Raw genomic sequence first — 27,063 nt, 5'->3', positions numbered from 1 at the left:
AATGGGCTTTAAATGTATAGTGCAGATGTAGCCTTGACTGAATACTGCTCTAGGTTAATAACACAAGTTGATCTACAAAGGCCTTTGATGAATGGTTATTATGGATAGTCTTTTGACTACATTGCCTGCAAAATGTTGCCTTTTCAGTCTGTTGGTTGGGACTGGCATGAAGGTAACTTGCAACTTTCACACATTTAACTTGAGCGCAATCTGCTTTATGGGCTGGGCGGTGGAATTAAAAAGGGGGTGCAGGCATCCGGGGGAAGGGAAACTTTGGCAATCCCACCCACCATTGCACCCAATGGGTTTTGACTGCTGTGTGCTGCAATCACTACACACAATTTTGGCTTTATGTACCATCCCCAGAATGTAACCCCCACTTAAGTTGAGAGTTGCCTCTACTTGACTTATGCATGGATTTTGGAGTGGGTTGTGTGCTTGCTTCATTTTACATGAGCCACTGTGAATGTTTATGTAAATTGAAAGCCATTCTCGGAATAAAGATGAGGCAGTTTTTGAAACCATATTCCACCACTTCACTTGGTGCATATGTTTGCAAGCCAACTTGTCTCCCCAAGTTGCTCCACACATGCTCAGGGACACTGTGGTTTCTTAAAAACCATATGCTGCCTTGTGAAAGTATGGAGATTAAGCATTGATCCGACTGGCCTAGTTCTGCCTCTCCTGACACCAGACCATCCATTGGGGGGGGGGGTCTCCTCTTAGGCAAGAGGCCTTTGCCTTCTCTTCTCCCTGGCTGAAGCAACACTATTCGCTATAAAACGACCCTACTCGCCAGCTTCGTTTTTGAAGCAGTTTCGCAACAGACAGGCGCTCGTTCCCTTCCTCAAAGGAAAGGCGCTTTGCACATGCCTAGAAGCAATGCAGCGCAATATGCAGCAACAGCAGCAAAAAGTCGGCGACCCCTATTTCGGTGCGTTGTTTTATTTTTATTATTATTATTAGAGTAAAGAAATCGAACGGGAAGAAAGACGCGCCTGCTGTGCCCTCCTCGACCCGGCTGCGCGCAATCCCGGCCGCGGCGCCTGCAGCGCGGAGCAATCGTGGCAAAGGCGGCCCTGCCCGGCCTGCCTCCCTCCCTCCCTCGCCGGCCCGCCCTCCCTGCCGCTTTGGGCGAGGGGCCGTCCCAAGCCGGCTTCCCCTTCCTTTCGGCGGTGACTGACAGAGATCGCAGCCAGTGCCCGCCCTGCGGAGGGGGGACTAACCCCAGCCTCTCCGGCGCAGCCCGGGAACCAACCTGGCGGCCACCTCCAGGGCAGGGCGAAGCGAGGCGAGCGGGGCTGGCGCGGCGCGCGGGCAGGGCAAGGCAGGGCCGGGCAGCGCGCGATGGGCGCCGCGGGACTCGAGGCGGAGACGCCGCCGCCGCCGCCTCCGGAGCCCTGAGAGAGCGAGCGCCGCGCGGGAGGCGCCCCGGCCCAGGTAGCGGAGCCGGGCCCGGGGCGCGCCAAGACGCGCACAGCCGGCGAGCGGAGCGCGGGGCGAGGGCGGGGGACGGAACAAAGGGCGGAGCTGGAGCCGGGACTCCTGGGTCCCTGCGGGGAGGAAGCGGGAGCCGGGATTCCCTTTCGCAGGTCGGTCCCGGGGCTTTAGCGGCACCAGGACGCCTGGGTCCTCCCGAGGGAAGGAGGAGGAGGAGGAGGCTGCGGTACTCGTCCGGGTCCCGTTAGTTCTCGCATTTGGGGTTGGGCTCCACCAGGCTTCCTAAGATCGGGGTGTTGTGGGGGGGGGGTGCGGGCGGGAAGGTGGAGGTAGGACTCCTGGGTTCTTTTTAGAGGCCGGAGCCAGGACTTCTGGGAGCGGGACCGGCTATAGTTTTCGCAGATTAGGAGCAGGACTGCTGGTTTCCTTAGGAAGAGAGGCGCGAGGCTGGGCTCCTCGGTGCTCTTAGAGGGCAAGGGAAAGAACCTGCGCCCTCCGCCCAAGATGTTGTGGGGCTCCAGCTCCCATCAGCCCCAGCCAAAATGGCCTGTGGTCAAGGGGGATGGGCGTCCCGGTCCCAGCAACCTCTGGAGGCCCTGCCGATTCTCCATCCCTGCCTTAGGGAGACAGAGCGTGGAAGATTAGAAGCAGCACTCTTATAAAAAGGAAGAGATAAAACTTCTTAGAATTAGGGCTGGGAGCCAGGACTCTTGGATTTATTTGCAGGGAAATGTAAGTGGGAATCTGATGTGCCAGGGCCAGGACTTCTTGGTCCTCAGGAGACTTTTTCCTGGAAGAGCCACTGGAGAATCCTGAGAGTCAAAATTCCTTGGGATCTCAGGGAGAGTGAGTTTTATAGGCTCAAGCTAGCCTCCTAAGCTGGTCTCCCATATGCTTGGCGAAATGGGATGGCAACAAAGAAAGGCGAGGGGATGCGAGTCAAGGAGCACAGCTCCATTGTGACATTTAAGGGGGCGTATTGGGCATGAGGGGTAGAATTCGCTCCATCATCCCATCCAGTGATAGGATTATGTGTGGGTGGCAGGGAATATTGGAGTGGGTGCTTAGTCCAAAGGACTGCCCTATACGTTAGCAGTATGGCATATGCTGTGTGTGACATACAGATATGCGTTGGTCCATACTCGCTTGTGAACTCTTACAAGGGACTTTTGTGGTGTGTCCATGGGTGGGGTGGATCTCCCTGACACACCCTGGCTGTGTGTTTAAGCATGACCAGAATTGCTTCTTGCCTGTGGATTGAATCAGTTCATTCTTGGTGCGTGGTGAGAAGTCTGTTCTCCCACATCCCCTCCCATAGCACTATTGTTCAAGGTTCATCTAATGAAATAGATTGGCAGGAGATTCCAGACAGACCCGCCACAAAAAAGTACTTTACTTGAGGCACACACTTAACATATGTATTTTGCTGCTTCTTGCTTAGATGTCTTTAAAAAGAGATTAGGAAAAGAAAAGAGAACATGAATGGAGCATAGGCCCAGTTCATTGTAAGCTAAATGAGAGCATTGGGTTCAGACTCTGCTTGCGGGCTTCCCAAAGGCATCTGTTTGGCCAATGTGAAAAGAGGAGGCTGGACTAGATAGGACTTCGACCTGATCCTACAGGGCTTTTCTTCCATTCTTACGACGCAATAGGAAACAAGATGGGCCTTTGGTCTTATGCAGCAGGGCCTTTTCTATGTTCTGCAAACATCCCAAGCGGTTTCTTGGGGCAGCTGGGAGGCAGCACATTACTTGGGAGGTGTGACCCAGATGTGTGCATAACCCAAGTGCTTCACACGCACCGCAGCATCCTCTGAAACCTTGCAAGGGATTCTGGTGCATAATTCCCAGACTTCCCATGGTCTTAGTGGACGAACCTTGTCAAAGAATCCCTAAGAATTGGTATCAGGCAGCTCACAGTGGTTTGGTGCTCTGAATTGGCACATTTGAGTCGTGCCACATGGAGTTATCCAATGGAAGTGATTGGAATTAGATGCAGGAACCATAGAATTATGGAGTTGGAGGGTCCCTGAGAGGCTAACTAGTCCAAACCCCCTGCTTAGTGCAGAATCTGCAGTGAAGGAGAGCCCACTTTCTCCCTAGGGACATTTTCCCAGAACTAAGCATGTCTCGCTGTTAGGATGTCTCTCCTCCTGTTTAGCTGCTGCTTTGCAATTTCCACCTATTGGTTCTAGTCCTGCCCCCTGGAGTGACAGGACTGGCAAAAGGTTGCCTGATTAGCTTCTGTCATTCATCTTCATGGGATGCTGTATCGACTGCTGGCTTTCCATTGGCTTGTGGACCCTTAAAAATCCTAGGAGGCTGCCTTAGACCAGGTCAGACTAGTTGCTAATCTAATGCAGTACTGGCTCCTCCAACTGGCAGCAGCTCTCCAGGGCAGAAATAAGTATTGCCTCCCCCTTTCCACATCAGCTACTTACTGATCATTTTCCTTAAAATAACAAGAAACCCACTATGCTAAGAATTGAACTTGGGACCTTTCTACTCTGAGCTACCATGCCGCCCTTAGGTCAGGCAAGGTCTGCCTAGCCCAGTATTTTACTCCCAAGTAGCAGTGGTCTTAGGCAGAGATCATTTGTTTCCTGCTTCACTGGAGATCCTGAGGATTGAACCGTGGACATTCTGCAGACAAAGCCCATGAGCTGAGGCCCCTCCCATCTGGCCAGGCACTTTCAGAATGCTGAACTAAAGGGACCTTTGGTCTGGCCCAGGAAGGCAATTCACGTGCTCTTTATCTTTTTAAATAAAGTGTCACTATATTATTCTCTCTGGCTCAGAGGCTCTGTAGATGACCTGTCAGCCGTGAGAGAGCAAGTAATTGTGCAGAAATGTGCATTCCAGGGCACAGTTACACCTGGAACATTTTAAAGCAGTAGTGCTTTGATCCTCAGAGGCAAAGTACTGCATTATCCTGCCCTATCACTAGTTTTTGCTGTGCCCTAGCTTTGAGGAGAGAACTACCACTTGCCCCGTGTTCCTAAGAAGGGTGCTCTCATTCAATGTGGAAAAAATGGATAGCTAGAAATTCCTTCCCCTGCCCACATGAAGATAAAACTCAGGTTTTCTCAAAAGAAATCCATTGGCAGCAGACACTGGAAGGATAAAAGGAAGCACTTTTTCATGCAATGGGTGCTTCATCTACAGCAGGGGTTCCCAAACTCTGGTCTGTGGCATGGCTGTGGATTTGTGGCCAGAAATGGGAGGCAGTGCAGTGAGTCATTGCCTTAAATATTTTCAAACTGTATTTTTATTGCTTCTTGCGTTTCTTGCATTGTATTACAAGTTGAGTTCTGTGGAATTCGGGTTGCATTGCAATAAAATAGGTATGGAATAAAAGAAGCAATAGAAACACAGTTTTAAAAAATCGTACCGCATCTAGCACAGTGCATTACAATTGCTACAGCCGGCGGAAAAATCATTAAATGGTCTGCCGTCTGAGACTCTTGGCAATTTGCAAGTGGTCCAGGGCTGGGGGGTGAATTTGGGAATTGCTGGCGTGTGGTCTTCCCTGCCACAAGATGGAGTGATGGCCACCAACCTGGGTGGCTTTAAAAGAGGATTAGGTACATTTCTGGAGGAAGGGAGGGTCTATCAATGCCTGGTATTCTGTCTACGTTTTATCTCCAGGTTGTGAGTGCTGATGCTTATGTGACCAAAATGCACAAGAGGAAGAGGTCAGCAGGCTCAGCGGGGGGAGAGACCCCAAAGTTTGTAGAAGTACCAAAAAAAAAATTTAGGGGGGAAAGAGGCTTTAGGATCCTGACTGACTTGGGCTAGAGGTTTGGGGGCAGAAGGAATGGCACAGAGTATCTAGAATCCTGAAAAGCAGCACTCAGCATTGCAGCGTTTGGCTGCAGGCCCCATTTTCTTTATTATTATTTATTCAATTTATATGCCGTCCTTCACCCGAAGATCTCAGGTTGGTTTGCAAGATAAAAATACAGGATAGAAGCACAAAATAAATAGGTAAAACAAAATGAGAACTCCCCCTTCTACAAACACATGTAAAAGGTCATAGAAACATTTAAAAGGACATAGACACTAATTGAATTCCAAACTCCTACTGACCTAATGCAACAGGGGTGCAGACAGTTCTCGGCCGCTTTGGGGTGGATCCCGTTTCTTACGAGCCTAATTCTCAGTGGTATTTTGGCTTTATGTTTCAGGGAGGAGTCCTCTTGCTGCCGCATCATCACTTCACCAGTGTTAAGGTAACATTTGTCGGCTGCCGGCCCTTTTCACCCTTGTCCGGCTCACGGAGACGTGTGGATTGTCTCAACAGCCTCTTCTGACTGGCCCCAGTCGGCACCGGCCAGGGGATTCCTCCTTTTTGCTGAGGGGAAGGTTGGAGGGAAAATGGCCGCCACACAGGAAGTGCCTCCTCCAGCGCTGGGCCTCCATTTTTTGTACCCGTTAGAAGACACGCTGCCGCCACGGGTGAAGATGGAGGAGCCTGGTCCGCCATGCCCCGAAGCAGGGTGGGAATGGGACGCCACAGGAAAGGCCCCCCTCGTAGTCCAGGCTGGCACCATTAGCGATTTACTGAGGTGGGCAACCCCTCCTCAGGTGAGAAGCGACCCCATCCCGCAGCTGTGGGAGGTTCAGTGCCAGGAGATGGTGCAGACCCCCGTGGCAGTGCCGCCCCCGCCGCCTGCCTGGGGGAACCTCCAGCTCCCCGAGCTGGCGCCCGTGGACGACATCGAGGCCTACCTGTCGTCCTTCGAGAGGGCGGCCGAAACCTGCCAGTGGCCGAGGGGTGAGTGGGTGACCCGCCTCATGCCGGCCCTCAGCGGGAAAGGCCAACCGCCCCACAATGGCCTGGACGCCAGGAGCAGCCGAGGTGACCACAGGAAGTCGAAGTCCTCCAGCCTGCGAGGGGAGGCCGGGCCCAGCGTGGAGATGCAGCGCCAGCGCTTCCGGCAGTTCCGCTACCAGGACTCGGAAGGCCCTCGGGAGGCTTGCCGGAGGCTGAGGGAGCTCTGTCGCCGCTGGCTGAAGCCCGAGAGCCGCACTAAGGAGCAGATCCTGGAGCTGCTGATCCTGGAGCAGTTCCTGACCATCTTGCCCCAGGAGATCCAGAACTGGGTGTGGGAGCGAGGCCCAGAGACGTGTGCCCAGGCGGTGGCACTAGTGGAAGGCTACCAGATGGGACGGCGAGAGGCAGGCATGTGGGAGCAACAGGTGAGGACACTTTACGTCATGGTGACAGAGAGGTTTTATTTTGTGGACTACCCTGAGATCCTCCAATGAAGGGTGGTATAATAATCAAAATAATAATAATAATCAAAATAATAAAAATAATAAGGGAGCCTCCAGCCACAGTCCCTATAGCATCCTAGTTCCCCCAACGACACCTCCAGAAGTTTTCTCAAGAATCCAGCAAGACGTTTCTGTATAAAACCCTTAACCAAGTGTCCAGTAAAAAAGGTAAAGGGACCCCTGACCATTAGGTCCAGTCGTGACCGACTCTGGGGTTGCGGCGCTCATCTCGCTTTATTAGCCAAGGGAGCTGGCGTACAGCTTCCGGGTCATGTGGCCAGCATGACAAAGCCACTTCTGGCGAACCAGAGCTGCGCATGGAAACACCGTTTACCTTCCCGCTGGAGCAGTACCTATTTATCTACTTGCACTTTGAGGTGCTTTCAAACTGTTAGGTGGGCAGGAGCAGGGACCGAGCAATGGGAGCTCACCCCGTCGCGGGGATTTGAACTGCAAGTCCTAGGCTCTGTGGTTTAACCCACAGCGCCACCCGTGTCCCAAGTGTTCAGTATTTCACATAAATAAAGAGAGACAAGTCCCTGCCCCAAGGGGTGTACAGTCTAAAACAGTGGTTCTCAACCTTTTTTTGGCCATGCCCCACCTACGCATCTCTAAAATCCCTGTGACATATAATTCTTATTATTCAAAAAGTGAACTATTCATGTGGAAGAAGCCTAAAAAGCCATTAACTGTTAATAACTCATTCTCAAATTGCCCCCTTTAAAAATCAAATTGCCCCCCTGTGGTGCGTGTGCCCCACGTTGGGAACCGCGGGTTTAAAAGAACCATTGGCCCTTCGTATGTTGCTGGAACTACAACGCCCATCTGCCCCAGGAAGCATTAACAGTGGCCAGGAATTGTGGGAGATGGGCAGCATCTGGAGGGCAGGAGGTGATCCACACCTGGTCTAAAATATTTGAAGGATAACAAGGCAAGACAGTTGAGAAGGGGAATGTGCAGGCTGGTGTTCATTTGCTCTCAGAAGGGTATTGCAGAGCTGGAAAGGTGCAGAAAAGGCTAACTTAAATGAGCAGAGGACTGAAGCATTTTCCTTGCAAGAAAAAGCTAAATAAAGCAAAAGGGGAGAAAGCTGTGCCCCTACGACAACTCCCATCAGTGTCCAAGAGTCAGGAGTGATGGGAGCTGGTCTAGCAATAGCTGGAGGGTCACGGTTTCTTCCTTCCTGTGCTTTAAAGGTGATGGGGGGGGGCCTTGAAGGAGACTGTTTCCTTCCTAATGGCATGTTGTTGTCCCTCATTGCCAGGTTACAGTACGGGTGAAAGTTGAGCAGGTAAGCCCGCAAGAGATGATTCTGCCCGGAGCACCATGGGAACCTCCTGCCCCACTGCTGCCCCATCTCGACTGCTTATCCTCAACAGAAGTAACACTAAACCAGCCTCCCCTCATCCCTGCTCTCAAGATGCCCTGCATCCCCAAACAGGAGCCCCGAGGACTTCAGGAAACAGGTAAGAAATACAAGAGGAGCCCCTGGTTTTAATGGAGGAGGCTTTGGGTGCAATGGGAGGTTCTGGGGATGTTTTCCTATGCCCAGAGACCGAAGGTTGCTGGACCCAATCCTCTTGGTTTGTTTCAGTTTTTACTTGCCTTTCTCATAAAACACAGGCCAACCTGGTGCTCTCCAGATGTTTTGGACTGTGGCTCTCATCAGCACCAGAAAGCAACTGGCCATGCAGGCAACCCACCTATAGTCTGGCTCATACACATGCAGAGTCTGCATTAGTGATGGGGAAACTTTTTTAGCCTGAGTGCCACCTTACCTTCTGGACAACATTTGAGGGCTGCACGCCAGTGGCCAAATTGGGCAGAGCAACAATCAGGGGGAAATGGGTATAACTAAATTAATAATATTAATAATATTTTTTTACCTGTGTGCAGTAATCTGGTTTGTGTACACACGCACCTCACACCATCCTCCCATCTAGCCTAGGAAGAGGCCTTAGCAGAGGTCGAGGACACACGCTAGCCAGTCCAAAATCACTCAGGGAAGGGTGCAAAGCAGGACCAGAAGAGGGTGTGACTAGGGAGAATGATTTGCAATGCAGGGTGCAAACAGGGTGGGGGAAACCTGGGGCCTTGTGGATGATGCTGGACTCCCAGTTCCCCTCACCCCTCACCATTGGCCATGCTGCTTGAGGCTGATGGGAGTTGGAGTCCAAGGAAGTCAGGGGAGTTCCACAGGTTCTCCATCCCTGCCCTACAGCACCCCAGACACACAGGCCGCTTCCCTGTTTGAATAGCTTTTACGTTTCTCCGAAGGCTTAGCCCGCTTCCCTGCCGTTTCCACTTATTTGGCACTGCAGACAAGATGCACCCATTTCTCCGTGTGGTGATTTAATATCTAGAGCCCAGATGAGGGAGGGTGAATTCTGAAGAACAGCCATGCTAGTAACTCTGCACAAAGAGCATTTCAGCTTGATGTTCCTGAAATGCAAAAAGCGAGAGGCGAAGCAGGGGCAGCGATTTATTTGTGTCTCGAGACAGATGCCAACGATAACAGCAACATTTATAGGGACCAGGAAATAGGAACAGTCCCTAATAAAGAGGGACACTAAGAGTGCTTGCATTTTGCTTTCACAATGCCAGAGACAGGTTGCCAGCCTGGCTCTGCAGGCGGCAGGCAGCATGCTGGCAAAGTGTGACAATGCCCTTCTCTTTTTCTTATCCCAGCAGGTGCCCTGATGGTAAACGGGAGCCGAGAGGAGAACCCTCTGCAGGGAGGTGCCATGGAAGTGGAGCCTCCCAGGGTGTTTCCGTCCGGGAATTCCCAGGAGAATGTGGCGGCTGAAAACCGTGGCGGCGAGAGAGCCAGCCAGCCTCGCGAAGAGAGGTGCGGTGAAACGGGAGAGAATCCGGCTTCGTGCCCCGTCCCCAGTGGAGCCTCCCACCCGGCAGGAAAGCCCCTCCACCGGTGCTCAGAATGCGGGAAAACGTTCAGCCGCAACTCGCACCTGCTCACCCACCAGAGAATCCACACAGGGGAAAAGCCCCACCAGTGTCCCCAGTGCGGCAAGTGCTTTGGCCACACCTCCCAGCTGACCCGGCACCAGAGGACCCACGCCTCGGAAAGACCCTTCCGCTGCGCCCAGTGCAGCCGGAGCTTTTACCAGAGCTCGGAGCTGACCAGGCACCGAGCGTCCCACGCCAGAGAACGCCCTTACGGGTGCAGCCAGTGCGGCAAGAAGTTCCGCTGGAGCTCCGACCTCATCCGCCACCAGATCACCCACACGGGGGAGAGACCGTACAAATGCCCTGAGTGCGGGAAGAAGTTCGGGCAGAACTCGCACCTCGTTCGGCATCGGAGAACCCACACGACTTAGCGGAAGATCTTCCCCCGACGGAAGGAAACCCGAATTGCCCTGCGCCGAGAGTTCGCCGGGGACCAAAGCGTGGACTGTGCTCACCGCCAAGTTTGGTGCTGTTGTGGGCCAGATGACTGGTGTCCCTTCAGCTTGACGTCTGCAGATCATTATCTGTCAGGGATGGCTTAGTTAGAATGAATTCTATTTACGTGCACAGCGGGAGGGACAGTGTGGCTGGTTTCCGGATCCCATTTTGTGTCTCGCCAGAAGCTCCACAGCACAACCAGACTGAGCGGTCCAAGAAGATGCCCAGTCTTGCTTGGCTTGGCTTCTTGAACCGATAACATTGTGGTGGCACCAGCTGAATGTCTCTTCTCTCTCTCTCTCTCTCTTTTTCTCTTTTTTATAGGAAAGGCGATAGCGATAGATCTTCTAGTCCTCTAGACAGGTTTATTGTTACATAACACAGCCTGTATTTCCGTATGCCAAGATCATACCTTTGTAGCAAAACAAAAGCAATGTATTTTTTAGAGAAGACGGTCCATTCTGTATTTGGGGAAGCGGGGCATCTTCAGAACAGTGGAGATCCCTCTTGGGGAAGCTGCTCTGGTACTTTGTTTTTTTCTGGGTGGTGGTGGAAATTACAGCTTTGATAAACAGGAGAGTTGTCAACACAGGGTTTCACTGGTACGGGAGTACACAAAGAGGAGGTGACAATGACGGCACTGATAATCTGGGTGTCTGGACGTTCTGGTAACAGGAGCTCTCCCCTGCCTCAAATGCTTGGGATTGGCAGCTGGCATTCAAAGGGCCCCACAGGCATTCCATCTGGCCCTCAGCGTTGCCCCCCTGTCCCAGAGAAACGCCATCCCTTGCTACTTGCACACCTTGGCCTTTTCCTCCAATGTAGCAAAGGGCTCTTCATGTTCTGTGCAACAGAGGATTTTCCAAAGCTATTAACTTGCTTGACTCGTCTGTGAGCTCCCTTGTGTGAGTCGAAACACATGCAAAATTGGAGTCTGAGCAGGTAATGTACGTAAGGAAAGCATCCCTGCCAAGGCCTCTGCTTGCTGTTCACACTCTGGGGTTACAGAAAGGGTTAAAGAGCCCTTTGCTGGTGAGGATGAGCTGGTGGGATGAGGCTAATTCTGCTAGCCCTTCAGTCCTTTCTTAGCATCGCCCTGCTGAAAATGAGGGACTGTGAGTATGAAGGGCCACAAGAGGGAGGGAAGGGGAAACTCCAAAAATCTCTTCCTGAAACCTCTTGAGTTACTGCCTATCTTCAGACTCCTGCAAAGCCCACTCAGAAAGCCCACAATTCCCATTCATGATTCTAGTATAGTGTCTTCCAAACGTGGGTCTCCAGCTGTTTTTGGACTACAGTTCCCATCACCCCTGACTATTGGTCCTGCTTGCTAGGAATGATGGGAGTTATGGTTCATCCACAGAAGGAGACCCAAGTTTGGGAAACACTGTTCTAGTCCACCTGCTGTCCACTCTACATGATAGGCAAGGCTTGGGACAATATGATACTTTTTAAAATTCTGGTATGCCCTCCTTGCTTCTCTCCTCTTCCAGCCAACATCAAGCTAGTCAGTGATTGCTCCAGTCTTCCCGCATTTATGCAATTTATGCAAACCCCTCCACACCCAAATATATGCAAATATGTTTTGATTTGCACAAACCATACTGGGCCCATGCTTCATTTTCTCTTCATGCAGAATTTTTGAGTCCTCCCCTTTTAAAAAACAAAATATATGTGTCCTAAGGAGACTCGGGGAGAGCAGTGAGAGCTAAAAGCAGGTTTATTGGGGGGGGGCGAGGTCGAGGCTGCCACGTCCAGGCGGCACTTCTGCGGAGGGTGCGGCTGCTTCTCTGGCCTAGCGGTACTTGGAGGTCAGCATGACGGGCGGCTGTCGATGGAGACGATGACGCTGTTATCTAGGAGCCTAGACGTTGACGTTTATTACCACCTGGATGTCTGGGCTCGGCAGCTGCGGGAGAAGCGAAGGCAGGAGCGTTAGACGGAGAGGACGGAGCGGCGCCAAGGGGCGAAAGAGGAACCCACGTGATGGGGAGGGAGAGAGACTCACCGTGGAGTTGAGGGGCTCCCTGAGCAGGTTGTGGACGATCACGGTGCTCAGGTAGCCGAGGGCGCGGAGGATTATCTCCACGTTGAGGCGGCCGAATCCCCCGGAGACGTGCTCCCTGAAGGGGCCGGTGCTACGGGAGGAGGGGGAGAAGAAGGTCAGCTTGCGGGAAACGAGAGTAAAGAGGAGAAGGGTCGGGCCATGGCCTCGCCACCAGGAGAGGGTCTCTGCCCGACGGGGCGGGCTTACCTGGGCACAGCCTGGGCGCCGATGTCTGCGGAACGGGACGGGATCTCGGCCCAAACGGGCTGCACGTGGCTCTGGCTGACTCCGCTCAGCGCCATCCTTGCACTTCAACTTCTTTGGTGCCGTCGGAGACCGAGGAGCGCTTTTTATTCCATGCATTGCTGCATTCATGCAAGACTTTCCCATAAATAGGTTTATGGGAATAAACGGAGGAGAAGAAGACTCCAAACAATAACTTGCAACATCAAAGGAAAGAATAACACTTACCCAATTTATAGCCTAGTGTAACTGGTAACGCTAAATATGTGGGAGACCCAGACAGGATTATTAGGAATATATTTATAGGGTACTATAATATTCCTCCTTATTTCAGGATTGGTAGGAAATGGTCCAGTTTGGAACTGGGCCCCAGTTCAGGAGCCTTGAAATGTATTTCTAAACATCCAGCTTGGTTCTCCCATATATTTAACTTCACCAATTAGACTAGGCTGAACTACAGATTGGGTAAGTGTTAGGTTCTTTCTTTGGACCTTGCAAGTTGTTTTGAGTCTGTTCCTATGTTTATTCCATAAACTTATTATGTCTTGCATGAACACTTCAGTTGTTCATATTTTTCAGTAGGCTGAACTAGATTCTCAGCCCCACCCGCAATATGTTACATTTGGGGAGTTTGGCAATGTGGGTAGGAGTCAGATGCTCTTCATTGTTCAATATTTGGTGCTGGGTCCAGCAAACGGTGGGACAAGATTCTTTGGGTGGATCTCTAGGAAAAGAAACAGCAGCCCAGCACCAACAGGAAGCTTCTAAAGAGAAATTGCTCAATTTTCCATGTGACAGCTCTTAGGATATTTGAAGATGCCTATAATTTATAGGAAGTGGGTGGCGCTGTGGGTTAAACCACAGAGACTAGGACTTGCCTATCAGAAGGTCAGCGGTTTGAATCCCCGTGACGGGGTGAGCTCCCGTTGCTCGATCCCTGCTCCTGCCAACCTAGCAGTTCGAAAGCACAAAGTGCAAGTAGATCAATAGGTACCGTTCCAGCGGGAAGGTAAACGGTGTTTCCGTGCGCTGCTCTGGTTCTCCAGAAACGACTTAGTCCTTCTGGCCACATGACCCGGAAGATGTACGCCAGCTCCTTCGGCCAATAAAGCGAGATGAGCGCCGCAACCTCAGAGTCGGTCACGACTGGACCTATTGGTCAGGGACCCCTTTACCCTTTACTTTTATAATTTATAAGAGGGACGCGGTTTGGCGCTGTGGGTTAAACCACAGAGCCTAGGACTTGCTGATCAGAAGGTCGGCGGTTCAAATCCCCGCAACGGAGTGAGCTCCCATTGCTCTGCCCCAACTCCTGCCAACCTAGCAGTTCAAAAGCATGTCAAAGTGCAAGTAGATAAATTGGTACCACTCCGGCAGGAAGGTACAGCCAGAAGCTGTACGTTGGCTCCCTCGGCCAATAAAGCGAGATGAGTGCCGCAACCCCAGAGTCGGTCACGGGTCAGGGGTCCCTTTACCTTTATAATTTATAAGCTAAACTTCCCCAATCCCAAAACCGTTCCTTTTATTAGGCTTGGTTTAAACAGGATACTTGTTACATTGAATTGCACTTGCCATGTTACTGCCCATTCACTCATTTCAGAGGGGACCTTTTGGAGACCCCTTTTTCCTTTCACCCCCCCCCCCAACAATGTACTAACATACTCAACTTTGGCCACCTCACTGCTCTTTCCTGACGCTGGACTGTTGAGGAACAAGTTAAAAAGGAAGAAGCCTCCTCTTTTCCCTCCCCGATCCTTGTGACTCCCAGTTCCCCTCACCCCTCACCATTGGCCATGCTGCCTGAGGCTGATGGAAGTTGGAGTCCAAGGAAGTCAGGGGGGTTCCACAGGTTCTCCATCCCTGCCCTACAGCACCCCAGACACGCAGGCCGCTTCGCTGTTTGAATAGCTTTGAAATGCGAAAGGCGAGGCAAAGTGGAGGCAGTGATTTATTTGTGTCTTGAGACAAACAGATGCCAACGATAACAGCAACATTTATGGGGACCAGGAAATAGGAACAGCCCCTGGTAAAGAGGGACAGTAAGAGTGCTTGCATTTTGCTGCCATGATACCAGAGGCAGGTTGCCAGCCTGGCTCTGTAGGCGGCAGATAGCGTCCTGGCAAAGTGTGGCAATGCCCTTCTCTTTTTCTTGTCCCAGCAGGTGCCCTGATAGTAAACGGGAGCTGAGAGGCCTCTGCTTGCTGTTCACCCTCTGGGGTTACAGAAGGGGTTAAAGAGCCCTTTGCTGGTGAGGATGAGCTGGTGGGATGAGGTTAATTCTGCTAGCCCTTCAGTCCTTTCTTAGCATCGCCCTGTTGAAAATGAGAGACTGTGAATATGAAGGGCCACAAGAGGGGAGAAAGGGGAAACTCCCCAAACCTCTTGAGTTACTGCCATCTTCAGACTCCTGCAAAGCCCACTCAGAAAGCCCACAATTCCCATTCATGATTCTAGTATAGTGTCTTCCAAACGTGGGTCTCCAGCTGTTTTTGGACTACAGTTCCCATCACTCCTGACCTCTGGTCCTGCTTGCTAGGGATGATGGGAGTTGTGGTTCATCCGAAGCAGGAGACACACATTTGGTAAACACTGTTCTACTCCACCTGCTGTCCACTCTACATGATAGGCAAGGTTGGAACAGTATAATACTTTTTATTTACTCTTGTGTGCCCTCCTTGCTTCTCTCTTCTTCCAGCCAACATCCAGCTAGTCAGTGAGTGCTCCGCTCTTCCCTCATTTATGCAATTTATGCAAACCCCTCCACACCCAAATATATGCAAATATGTTTGGATTTGCACAAACCATACTCGGCCCAGCTTCATTGTCTCTTCATGCAGAATTTTTGAGTCCTCCCCTTTTAAAAAACAAATATATGCAGCTCACAGCAAGCTGCTGTTATCTCAGAAGCCAGCTTTTACCAGAGAGTGGCTGCCTCGTGGACCTACAAGACTGTCCAGTTTCTCAGGGCGGCTGTGAAGCCGAGAGATCTTATTTGAAGATTTTAACAGTGGGTAGCAGGCTCACCAAGTCCTAGACTAGTCGGGTAGTGAAGAGGGGAGTGTTCTGCTGGTATAAACATCATCAGAGTTGTACCGATGGGTCAGAAGGGAGGACTCGAGAACACATAGGGCGGTGGTCAACTAACTCCTTCTTGTAGGAGACCCATTGAAGTTAACGAACCCAAGTTAACCATGTCCATTAGCTTAAATGGGTCTGCTTGGAGTAGGACTTGTGTTGAATCCCACCCCTAGTATCAGCCATGTAGGACCTTATTAGGTCGTTTTGACAGTCATCATAAGCACCGAAGCGAAGTCCAGGAATCGTAAGTAACTCTTTTGGGAATGTTCTTATAATACTTGGATCTCCAAACATCTCACATATACTCCTAATTTTATACCAGCAGAGGTTGGGCAAGTATTGACGAGGAATAATTTGGGGGTTACTGCAGTTACCTAGATGAAGTGGGGTGGATGTTGATATCTGGAAAGGGGGCCAGTGCCAAGCAGCCTGGTTTCCTCCTGCGCTTTGGGTGCCAAGCAGCCTGGGGAAAACCGTAGTCGGGCACTCTTGACTTCCAGGAGGGTGGTTGTGTGTGTGTGCAAAAGCCACAATTTTGGAGCTGATTTTCAGAATTTTTGGAGTAAAATTAGAACGCCTGGAGTCAAAGCGTGATTTCCCACTTCATGAACACACTTGAACTTGTATCACACCCACCCACCCACCCACCCACTAAGCCAGACTGTGAAGCTCACCATTTCATACTTGGCTGCAAGAGACTGCAAGATGGGTGTGGCTGGTGGGTGCAGGTCTGTGCCTCCTCATAGGCGAGCAGAGACCCACAAATTTGAGCCGGCCTTGGTAGCCAGCCAGAATTTGCACTTGCCACTCGCTTTACTTCTCCTTGTAATGGGGGAGAAATGTCACGCTGAGCTCTGGAGGCTTTTTCAGAACTAATAAATACCAAAGGGACAAGCCTTCTCTCAAACTCCAAATCCATGTGAGTGTTGAGGGAACTTCCTCAATGCTCTTCCAAGAGGCTCCACATGAGGGCCAGGAAGATCCCCTGCCCTTCTCTGAGCTAAGGAGAAGGCAGAATAATCTCCCAGGTTTCGGGGATGAGCTCTGTCACTGTTACCCACGTAATTCCAAGGCGCTGAGTGCAAAAAAGTCTGAAGTGCAAGACGGTCTGAGGACTCTGCCCTGTATCTGAGTGGGGATTTCACCAGATTACAAAAAATGGTGTCACCTGTGGAGGTTGTATACTCATAAAAACCCTCTACAATTCCTTCACTCCTTGGCTAAGGTGTAAACCAGCATATCAGCAAGTACTAACCATGGGAGTGAAAATGAGGCTCCACTCAAATTATGAGGGAAAAGATACAGGCTTAGTGAAATCCACAAGTCCTACCCATTGACTGTCCCAAATTTAAGTCAAATCATGCCCCCATGCTCCCCATAGCCGTTCAAGAACAGTAGCTAAGGGAGTGTTCACAAAAAGGAAGGGCCACTGGCCCACTCTGCCTCCAGTTTAATACAAGCACTGGCTCTGCTCCTACCACCATCTGCCAGGCCTTTAACAAGGCCTAAGTTCCACCTCTTGGTCATTGTTTGTTGACAACCCAGTTACGTAGTAATTCTTTGTAGCTTTGTTTTATTTCAACATTTCTTCAGTCCTGGCTACTTGGAGGTTGACAGCCACTAGCAAAGTCTCTGCCATGGTAGAAGGGAGATTTCCTCCCACAAAGTCGTAACACCAAAGAGCAGAAAAGCAGTATCATCCAGTACCATGTTTGTTCCTTGGGATAAGGTTGCCCTTGTTCTTCGTCTAGCTATTTGATTATGATTCTGTTATTCTATGATCTGAGCAGGAGTGAGGAGCTAGCAGCCTGCAGGCCAGATCTGTCCCACCCCCACAAGCCTTTCCTACTAGAAACTGAATATTGGAGCTGCCCCAGTTGGACAGTTTCCTTTTTTTAAAAGAAGTTGGATTTTATTTTCATTTGTATGGATTAATTTGAAGAAATTAAACATCTCACATTTTTGTTTCTCTCACTGGTTCCCCTCCCCCCTTTTCACAAGTTTCATAATGCGCTCCCTTAACTGCATGCCTTTTAAAAACTCAGCAGCGAGGATAGATGGGTGAATATTTTATCGGAAGGATGCCTTTAAAAAGAAATGTCGTTCCTCTTTTAACTGTGCTTTTTTGTTACTGGATGGGAGGCTGTTCCTTGGTGAGAGTCGGGGGGCATGGCGTTAGGACACCTGGATCACTGACAGCAGCAGCTACCAGACCCTCCAATTGTCTAGGGACAACCCCAGATTTACAGAAGCCATCACAATTTCCAATTTGATTCTGGAATGTCCCATTTTTCCCCTAGGACGTTTGGGCCCCATCCCTGTTCGGAAACTTCTGTCTGTCCACTTCATTCATAGGCCCTCAGTTCCAGTACAGTGGTACCTCGGGTTACAGATGCTTCAGGTTACATACGCTTCAGGTTACAGACTCCGCTAACCCAGAAATATTACCTCGGGTTAAGAACATTGCTTCAGGATGAGAACATAAATCGTGCGGCGGCAGCGGGAGGCCCCATTAGTTAAAGTGGTGCTTCAGGTTAAGAACAATTTCAGTTGAAGAACAGACCTCCAGAACGAATTAAGTTCTTAACCCGAGGTGCCACTGTATTACAACCTGTCATTTACAGCACAACCTGCTTATTGCCTCAGTCCCAAGATGCTTGTTCTTCAGGCCGGAACTGTAAAACAGCAGCAGGCATAAATGCTGTGAGGAGACCCCTCACAGAGCTACAATTCCCACAGTTCCTTGGGAAGTGGGATTGATGGTTAGCGCTCTTGGTACTGTGGCTCTGGGAGGGGGATAGGGGGGTCCCAACAACTCTCCAGGCCCAACTGCCGTTCCCAGGATTATTTGGGGCAGTGGCGTAGCGTGGGTTGTCAGAACCCGGGGCAAGGCAAGTAATTTGCACCCCTAACCCGTGGATTTGCGCCCCCTAACCCTAACCCCCAGATGTTGCGCCTGGTGCGGCCGGCCCCCCCTGCACCCCCCACGCTACGCCACTGATTTGGGGGAAGCCATGGCTGTTCCACGCCTGTTTCAAATGTCTGCAGCCGGACTGGCGAAGTTGGAGTTGGTTCACATTCCTGCATTGCAGGGGGTTGGACTAGATGACTCTGAGTGTCCCTCCCAACTCGACACTTCTGTGATTTCCCGGCACCCCAGTTCAGCCTAAGGAGAGTCGGCGAGAGCAGTGAGAGCTAAAAGCAGGTTTATTGGGGGGGGGCGGGGGAGGGACGTGGTCGAGGCTGCCACGTCCAGGCGGCACTTCTCTGGAGGGCGCCGGCTGCTTCTCTGGCCTAGCGGGATTGGAGCACCGCGTTGATGATGAGCACAGCCTGGCTGAAGATGTCCATTTCCTCCTCGGTGTCTTGGTTCGGCAGCTGTGGGAGAGGCGAAGGCGGGGAGCGTTAAAGAGGACGGAGCTGCGCGAAGGGGCGAAGGAGGGACCCCCACGTGACGGGGAGGGAGAGAGACTCACCCTGGAGTTGACCGGGTCCGCCAGCAGGTTCTGGGCGGGCATGGCGCTAGGGTAGTCGAAGGCGCTGCTGAATATGTTCAGATTGATGCTGCGGATTATCCTGAAGATCTCCTCGCTCAAGGAGAGGGCTCTACGGGAGGAGGGGGAGAAGAAGGTCAGCTTGCGGGAAACGAGAGTAAAGAGGAGAAGGGTCGGGCCATGGCCTCGCCATCGGGAGAGGGTCCCTGCCCGACGGGGCGGGCTTACCTGGGCACAGCCTGGGCGCCGATGTCTGCGGAACGGGACGGGATCTCGGCCCAAACGGGCTGCACGTGGCTCTGGTTGACTCCGCTCAGCGCCATCCTGCCAGCTCAACCTCTTGGTGCCGTCGGAGACCGAGGAGCCCTTTTTATGCCGTGCATCGCTGCATTCATGCAAGACTTTCACATAAATAGGTTTATGGGAATAAACAGAGAAGAAGACTCCAAACAATCACTTGGAACATCAAAAGAAAGAATAACACTTGCACAATCTGTAGCCTAGTGTAACTGGTATGGTTAAAAATGTGGGAGACCCAGACAGGATTAATAGGAATATATATATAGGGTACTGAACTGGGAGCCAGTTCCAAACTGGACCATTTCCCCTGGAATCCTAATTTAATCACTCAAACATAGGCAAATCAACAAGATAAATATTCTTCCTTATTTCAGGATTGGTAGGAAATGGTCCAGTTTGGAACTGGGCCCCAGTTCAGGAGCCTTGAAATGTATTTCTAAACATCCAGCTTGGTTCTCCCATAAATTTAACATCACCAAGTAGACTGGGCTGAACTACAGATTGGGTAGGTGTTACGTTCTTTCTTTTGACCTTGCAAGTTGTTTTAAGTTTGTTCCTATGTTTATTCCCATAAACTTATTATGTCTTGCACGAACACTTCAGTTGTTCATACTTTTCAGAAGGCTGAAGTAGATTCTCAGCCCCACCCGCAATATGTTACATCTGGGGAGTTTGGCAATGTGGGTAGGAGTCAGATGCTCTTCATTGTTCAATATTTGGTGCTGGGTACAGCAAGCGGTGGGACAAGATTCTTTGGGTGGATCTCTAGGAAAAGAAACAGCAGCCCAGCACCAACAGGAAGCTTCTAAAGAGAAATTGCTCAATTTTCCATGTGATAGCTCTTAGGATATTTGAAGATGCCTATAATTTATAGGAAGTGGGTGGCACTGTGGGTTAAACCACAGAGACTAAGACTTGCCTATCAGAAGGTCAGCAGTTTGAATCCCCGTGACGGGGTGAGCTCCCGTTGCTCGATCCCTGCTCCTGCCAACCTAGCAGTTTGAAAGCACAAAGTGCAAGTAGATCAATAGGTACCGTTCCGGCAGGAAGGTAAACGGTGTTTCCGTGCGCTGCTCTGGTTCTCCAGAAACGACTTAGTCCTTCTGGCCACATGACCCGGAAGATGTACGCCAGCTCCTTCGGCCAATAAAGCGAGAAGTGTGCGCCGCAACCCCAGAGTCGGTCACGACTGGACCTAATGGTCAGTGGCCCCTTTACCCTTTACCTTTATAATTTATAAGAGGGACACAGGTGGCGCTGTGGGTTAAACCACAGAGTCTAGGACTTGCCAATCGGAATCCCCGCTACGGAGTGAGCTCACAATACTCGGTCCCTGCTCCTGCCAACCTGGCAGTTCAAAAGCATGTCAATGTGCAAGTAGATCAATAGGTATCGCTCCGGTGGGAAGGTACAGCCGGAAGCTGTACTCCGGCTCCCTTGGCCAATAAAGCGAGATGAGCGCCGCAACCCCAGAGTCGGACATGACTGGACCTAATGGTCAGGGGTCCCTTTAGCTTTACCTTTATAATTTATAAGCTAAACTTCCCCAAATCCCTCTACCGTTCCTCATCAGGCTTGGTTTACGCTGGACACTTGTTACATTGAATTGCACTTGCTATTTTACTGCGCTTCACTCATTTTGGAGGGGTCCTTTGGGAGATCCCTTTTTCCTTTCACCCCCCCCCCCACAACAATGTACTAACATACTCAACTTTGGCCACCTCACTGCTCTTCCCTGACGCTGGACTGTTGAGGAACAAGTTAAAAAGGAAGAAACCTCCTCTTTTCCCTCCCCGATCCTTGTGACTCCCAGTTCCCCTCACCCCTCACCATTGGCCATGCTGCCTGAGGCTGATGGGACTTGGAATCCAAGGAAGTCAGGGGGGTTCCACAGGTTCTCCATCCCTGCCCTACAGCACCCCAGACACACAGGCCGCTTCGCTGTTTGAATAGCTTTTACGTTCCTCCAAAGGCTTAGCCCGCTTCCCTGCGGTTTCCGCTCATTTCGCACTGCAGACAAGATGCACCCATTTCTCCGTGTGGTGATTTAATTTCTAGAGCCCAGATGAGGGAGGGTGAATACTGAAGAACAGCCATGCTAGTAACTCTGCACAAAGAGAATTTCAGTTTGACATCCCTGAAATGTGCAAAGCGAGAGGCAAACTTGAGGCAGTGATTTATTTGTGTCTTGAGACAAACAGATGCCAATGATAACAGCGACATTTATGGGGACCAGGAAATAGGAACAGTCCCTAATAAAGAGGGACACTAAGAGTGCTTGCATTTTGCTTTCATGATACCAGAGGCAGGTTGCCAGCCTGGCTCTGCAGGCGGCAGACAGCGTCCTGGCAAAGTGTGGCAATGCCTTTCTCTTTTTCTTATCCCAGCAGGTGCCCTGATAGTAAACGGGAGCTGAGAGGCCTCTGCTTGCTGTTCACCCTCTGGGGTTACAGAAGGGGTTAAAGAGCCCTTTGCTGGTGAGGATGAGCTGGTGGGATGAGGCTAATTCTGCTAGCCCTTCAGTCCTTTCTTAGTATCGCCCTGTTGAAAATGAGGGACTGTGAATATGAAGGGCCACAAGAGGGGAGAAAGGGGAAACTCCCCAAACCTCTGGAGTTCCTGCCATCTTCAGACTCCTGCAAAGCCCACTCAGAAAGCCCACAATTCCCATTTATGATTCTAGTATAGTGTCTTCCAAACGTGGGTCTCCAGCTGTTTTTGGACTACAGTTCCCATCACTCCTGACCTCTGGTCCTGCTTGCTAGGAATGATGGGAGTTGTGGTTCATCTGCAGCAGGAGACGCAAATTTGGTAAACACTGTTCTACTCCTCCTGCTGTCCAGTCTACCTGATAGACAAGGCTTGGAACAGTATCATACTTTTTTTTATTCTTGTGTGCCCTCCTTGCTTCTCTCTTCTTCCAGCCAACATCCAGCTAGCCAGTGATTGCTCCGCTCTTCCCTCATTTATGCAATTTATGCAAACCCCTCCACACCCAAATATATGCAAATATGTTTTTATTCCCACAAACCATACTCTGCCCAAGCTTCATTGTCTCTTCATGCAGAAATTATAGGCATCTTCAAATATCCTAAGAGCTGTCCCATGGAAAACTGAGCAATTTCTCTTTGGAAGCTTCCTCTTGGCTATTGTTTCTTTTCGTAGAGATCCACCCAAAGAATCTGGTCCCACCGCTTGCTGGACCCAGCACCAAATATTGAACAACGAAGAGCATCTGACTCATACGCACATTGCCAAACTCCCCAAATGTAACATATTGCAGGTGGGGCTGAGAATCTAGTTCAGCCTTCTGAAAAATATGCACGACTGAAGTATTCATGCAAGACATAATAAGTTTATGGGAATAAACATAGGAACAGACTCAAAACAACTTGCAATGTCAAAAGAAAGAACGTAACACTTACCCAATCTGTAGTTCAGCCCAGTCTAATTGGTGATGTTAAATATATGGGAGAACCAAGCTGGATGTTGAGAAATACATTTCAAGGCTCCTGAACTGAGGCCCAGTTCCAAACTGGACCATTTCCTACCAATCCTGAAATAAGGAAGAATATTTATGTTGTTGATATGCTTATGTGTGAGTGATTCAATTAGGATTCCAGGGGAAATGGTCCAGTTTGGAACTGGCTCCCAGTTCAGTACCCTATAAATATATTCCTAATAATCCTGTCTGGGTCTCCCACATATTTAACCTTACCAATTACACTAGACTTTAGATTGTGCAAGTGTTATTCTTTCTTTTGATGTTCCAAGTTATTGTTTGGAGTCTTCTTCTCTGTTTATTCCCATAAACCTATTTATGTGAAAGTCTTGCATGAATGCAGCGATGCACGGCATAAAAAGGGCTCCTCGGTCTCCGACGGCACCGAAGAGGTTGAAGTGCAAGGATGGTGCCGAGCGGAGTCAGCCAGAGCCACGTGCAGCCCGTTTGGGCCGAGATCCCGTCCCTTCCTGAGAACATCAACGCGGGGGAAAGGTAAGCCCGCCCCGTCGGCCAGGGACCCTTTCCCAGTGACGAGGCCATGGCCCGATCATTCTCCTCTTTACTCTCGTCTCCTGCAGGCTGTTCGCGGCGACCGTCGCCTTCAGCCTCGCCGCCGCCCTCAAGAATTGGGACCCGCTCGTCAACTTCAGGGTGAGTCTGTCTCCCTCCCCGTCGGGCGGGGGCTCCGGACATGGGTCCCTCCTTCGCCCCTTCACGCCGCTCCGTCCTCTCCGTCTAACGCTCCCCGCCTTCACCCCTCTCGCAGCTGCCGAACCAAGACATCGCGGTGGTAATGGACGTCAACCTCCGGGCTCCTAGATAAGAGCGCCAGCGTCTCCATCGACAGCCGCCCGTCATGCTGACCTCCAAATACCGCTAGGCCAAAGAAGCAGCCGGCGCCCTCCGCAAAAGTGCCGCCTGGACGTGGCAGCCTCGACCTCGCTCCCCCCCGGCCCCCAATAAACCTGCTTTTAGCTCTCACTGCTCTCCCTGAGTCTATTTAGGCTGAACGGGGTGGGGGGGTGCGGGAAATAATGGAGTTGTGAGGGACACTCAGAGTCATCTAGTCCAACCCCCTGCAATGTCTGGGTCTCCCACATATTTAACCTTACCAAATACACTAGGTTTTAGATTGGGTAAGTGTTATTCTTTCTTTTTATGTTGCAAGTTATTGTTTGGAGTCTTCTACTCCTCTGTTTATTCCCATAAACCTATTTATGGGCAAGTCGTGCATGAACGCAGCGTCGACGGCAGGAGGAAGCCGACGGGGACAAGCCGTCCGGGGGTGGGATGGACGGCATAAAAAGGGCTCCTCGGTCTCCGACGGCACCGAAGAGGTTGAAGTGCAAGGATGGCGCTGAGCGGAGTCAGCCAGAGCCACGTGCAGCCCGTTTGGGCCGAGATCCCGTCCCTTTCTGAGAACATCCGCTGTACGCGGCGACCCTCCACTACACCGTCGCCCGCCTCCACGGCCAAGTGAACCCGCTCGCGGACCCCTTCAACTCCGGGGTGAGTCTCTCTCCCTCCCCGTCACGTGGGTCCCTCCTTCGCCCCTTGGCGCTGCTCCGTCCTCTCCGTCTAACGCTCCTGCCTTCGCTTCTCCCGCAGCTGCCGAGCCCAGACATCCAGGTGGTAATGGACGTCAACGTCCAGGCTCCTAGATAACAGCGTCATCGTCTCCATCGACAGCCGCCCGTCATGCTGACCTCCAAGTACCGCTAGGCCAGAGAAGCAGCCGCACCCTCCGCAGAAGTGCCGCCTGGACGTGGCAGCCTCGACCTCGCCCCCCCCCCCCCCAATAAACCTGCTTTTAGCTCTCACTGCTCTCCCGGAGTCTCTTTAGGCTGAACTGGGGTGCCGGGAAATCAGAGAATTGTAGAGTTGGGAGGGACACTCAGAGCCATCTAGTCCAACCCCCTGCAATGCAGGAATGTGAACCAACTCGTCCCTGGCAGGTGGCCATCCATCCTCGGCTAAAAACCTTCCACGGCTGCCAAGCACTGACAGCAGCAGCCACTGTATGCAAGAACTCTGAAACTATGACCCCAAGAGCTGATGGTCACAAGGGAGGATGGAGTTTGTTCCGGAAGGTAAAGAATGGCTGTATGTGGAAAGATGGAACAAATGGGACAATTCCGATATTTCTCAGTTTCCCCTTTTAAAATCCTGAGTTTAGTTTGCCACAGTCGTACATCAGCTGTTGATTTTGTTTTAAAGCCCTCACAAAATATGTCAGCTTTTACAATGTGCATTTCTCCTTAGATGTGTGTTTTTGTTCACCTGTTTGCTTAAGGTGCACATTTCTGCAAGCAGTTCCACCTACTAGAATTCCACAAGTAATAGTGTGACGAGAGAGGGAGAAAAACTTGTCCCACACCACGCATCATGTTATAGATTCCGATCATGGCACCCTTTCCTTGCCTTGGGGGCAAATCCACTGAGCATTGAAACCAGTGGGAATTCTTGTCTCCTCTACTGAAGAACCTCCAGCCTGGGGTGTTGGTATTGCCAGCGAACACGGAGCCCTTCTCCAAGGGCAAAACGGTGCTCTCCTAATATTTGGGTCCCTTCAGGCCCTGCTATACAGCTGTTCTGAAACAGACTTTCTCGGGAGGCGGTGGACTCTCCTCTCTGGGAGGGTTTTAAGCAAAGGTTGGCTGGCCACTTGTCAGGGATGCTTTAGCTGAGATTCCTGCATTGCAGAGGCCTGGACTAGATGACTGTGGGGGTTTCTTCTTAATGTGCCTTCTTGCCTGCAAGGCCACACTCACCCCTCTTCTCCTTAAATTCTGGTTTAGCTAACCCAGGGTTTCTGATGCCACTCACATTTCTGCCTTCTAGCAGTGTGCACCCACTGTGCCACACCTATAATACCCACCTGCTTTGGTGAGCACAGGAAAGAAAACATTGGTTGAAGTCCACAGCCAAGGCCCTGGTAAAGCCCCTGGAGTTCTTCACAGGAATGTCTGGAGGGCTTCCTCCTGCCTCCAACTTAGCACCCTCAACACACAGCGACACTTCATTTTCACCCATTCCCTCCACTTGCTCAAAGTCATCTGATTAATATCCATCTTGCCAAACACCCCAAAGGTAACATATTGACCCCGAGGCTGGAAATTTAGTTCAGCCTACATAAAAATACACACAACATAATAGGTTTGTCGAAATAAACAGAGGAACAGACTTCAAACAACAACTTGGAACATGAAAAGAAAAAGGAACCCTTAGCCAATCTGTAATTCAGACCAGTCTAATAGGTGAGATTAAATAATGGGAGAACCAGGCTGGATTATCATAAATATGTTTCTAAGACACCAGATCCTCCAATTCTCTAGGGACAACCCCAGATTTACAGAAGCCATCCTGGTTTCCTATTTGATTCTAGAATGTCCCTTTTAGGACGTTCAGGCCCCATCCCTGTTCTGAAACTTCTGTCCATCCACTTCATTCGTAGACCCTCAGTTCCAGTATTACAACCTGTCATTTATAGCACAATCTGCTTATTGCCTCCGTCCCAAGATGCTTGTTGGTCAGGCAGGAGCCGTAAAAGTAGCAGCAGCCATGAATACTGGAGTAGCACTGGCAATTTGCAGCAAATTAACTAACAGCAAGGTTAACTAACAGCAGGATTGTTAACAGAAGTTTCCAGAACTGAGGAAGCAACAAAATAAACCTATAATCATGTTGAAAAAAGGGACACAAGAGGAGGTGGAGGGATAGTTGCATAAGGAAAAATGTGTAATTTGTCCATGCAAAACTCTGAAGGCATGAGGCAAACATTGCATGCCAGCCTGATGCTTAATTTATTCAACAGCAGGTATTGGAGCTTAAGGCTACCTGGAGATTTAACCCTGTGATGTGGACTGTTTTATCCTGATCCAGGATGGAGGTCCACTGGAATTCCTCAAAAGTGTCAATGATGTACCCTGCACATAGTCAGAGAATGCTACTCCAAACTGCAGGTCCCCTGCTATAGAGCTATTCTGCCTTGGAAGGGACACTCCCGGGAGGTTTTAAGCAGAGGATGGATGGCCACCTGTCAGGGACGATTTGGTTCAGATTCCTGCATTGCAGGGGGTTGGACTAGATGACTCAGAGTTTCCCTCCCAAATGTACAATTCTGTGATTTGCCCGCGTAAAGAGACTCCGGGAGAGCAGTGAGACAGAAAAGCAGGTTGGGGGGGGGATGAAATGTTTAATTGGATTGTTTTTATTTTTTTTATTTTGGATATGACATGGCAAGATTTGATATGTTATTAATTGAGATGTTAT

At 50.7% G+C, this 27,063-nt stretch overlaps 3 protein-coding genes across 5 annotated transcripts; 1 reads left to right on the top strand and 2 right to left on the bottom strand.

The window, feature by feature from the left end:
- The first annotated feature begins 1,253 nt into the window (after positions 1-1,253).
- LOC310746494 (uncharacterized protein) lies at positions 1,254-10,701 on the top strand. Of its 2 annotated transcripts, XM_083580296.1 has the most exons (4): positions 1,254-1,440; positions 5,627-6,641; positions 7,984-8,185; positions 9,408-10,701. In XM_083580296.1, the coding sequence occupies exons 2-4, from the start codon at positions 5,817-5,819 to the stop codon at positions 10,055-10,057; spliced, it is 1,677 nt and encodes a 558-aa protein (XP_083436422.1). In that variant the 5' UTR covers positions 1,254-1,440; positions 5,627-5,816; the 3' UTR covers positions 10,058-10,701. The 2 variants fall into 2 exon arrangements, with proteins under 2 accessions (XP_083436422.1, XP_083436423.1); XM_083580297.1 differs by lacking the exon at positions 1,254-1,440 and having other exon boundaries at positions 5,366-6,641.
- A 1,127-nt stretch (positions 10,702-11,828) lies between these two features.
- LOC310746554 (uncharacterized protein) lies at positions 11,829-13,370 on the bottom strand. 2 transcript variants are annotated; one of them, XM_083580448.1, is made up of 3 exons: positions 12,379-13,359; positions 12,133-12,262; positions 11,829-12,033 (listed from the first exon to the last, which is right to left on the bottom strand). In XM_083580448.1, exons 1-3 carry the CDS (start codon positions 12,471-12,473, stop codon positions 11,989-11,991), a joined length of 270 nt encoding a protein of 89 aa, XP_083436574.1. In that variant the 5' UTR covers positions 12,474-13,359; the 3' UTR covers positions 11,829-11,988. The 2 variants fall into 2 exon arrangements, with proteins under 2 accessions (XP_083436574.1, XP_083436573.1); XM_083580447.1 differs by having other exon boundaries at positions 11,829-12,262; positions 12,379-13,370.
- A 5,357-nt stretch (positions 13,371-18,727) lies between these two features.
- Positions 18,728-19,406, bottom strand: LOC310746555 (uncharacterized protein). Its single transcript, XM_083580449.1, has 3 exons — positions 19,215-19,406; positions 18,969-19,098; positions 18,728-18,870 (listed from the first exon to the last, which is right to left on the bottom strand). The coding sequence occupies exons 1-3, from the start codon at positions 19,307-19,309 to the stop codon at positions 18,787-18,789; spliced, it is 309 nt and encodes a 102-aa protein (XP_083436575.1). The 5' UTR covers positions 19,310-19,406; the 3' UTR covers positions 18,728-18,786.
- Between the last annotated feature and the right edge of the window lie 7,657 nt (positions 19,407-27,063).

The sequence above is a fragment of the Podarcis filfolensis genome (assembly GCF_964270895.1).
Source record: "Podarcis filfolensis genome assembly, chromosome: 13".
NCBI lineage: Eukaryota > Metazoa > Chordata > Lepidosauria > Squamata > Lacertidae > Podarcis > Podarcis filfolensis.
This window is presented reverse-complemented; position numbering and strand designations above follow the sequence as displayed.

What these genes read in the sequence shown, in the direction of transcription:
- LOC310746494 (XM_083580296.1), top strand. Translation starts at nt 5,817, where the DNA reads ATGGCCGCCACACAGGAAGTGCCTCCTCCAGCGCTGGGCCTCCATTTT. An exon ending in CAGGCATGTGGGAGCAACAG is followed by an intron (nt 6,642 to 7,983) that starts GTGAGGACACTT and finishes CCTCATTGCCAG; the next exon opens with GTTACAGTACGGGTGAAAGT. An exon ending in CCGAGGACTTCAGGAAACAG is followed by an intron (nt 8,186 to 9,407) that starts GTAAGAAATACA and finishes TTCTTATCCCAG; the next exon opens with CAGGTGCCCTGATGGTAAAC.
- LOC310746554 (XM_083580447.1), bottom strand. Translation starts at nt 12,473, where the DNA reads ATGGCGCTGAGCGGAGTCAGCCAGAGCCACGTGCAGCCCGTTTGGGCC. An exon ending in GGCGCCCAGGCTGTGCCCAG is followed by an intron (nt 12,263 to 12,378) that starts GTAAGCCCGCCC and finishes CTCCTCCCGTAG; the next exon opens with CACCGGCCCCTTCAGGGAGC.
- LOC310746555 (XM_083580449.1), bottom strand. Translation starts at nt 19,309, where the DNA reads ATGGCGCTGAGCGGAGTCAACCAGAGCCACGTGCAGCCCGTTTGGGCC. An exon ending in GGCGCCCAGGCTGTGCCCAG is followed by an intron (nt 19,099 to 19,214) that starts GTAAGCCCGCCC and finishes CTCCTCCCGTAG; the next exon opens with AGCCCTCTCCTTGAGCGAGG. An exon ending in CGGACCCGGTCAACTCCAGG is followed by an intron (nt 18,871 to 18,968) that starts GTGAGTCTCTCT and finishes CCTCTCCCACAG; the next exon opens with CTGCCGAACCAAGACACCGA.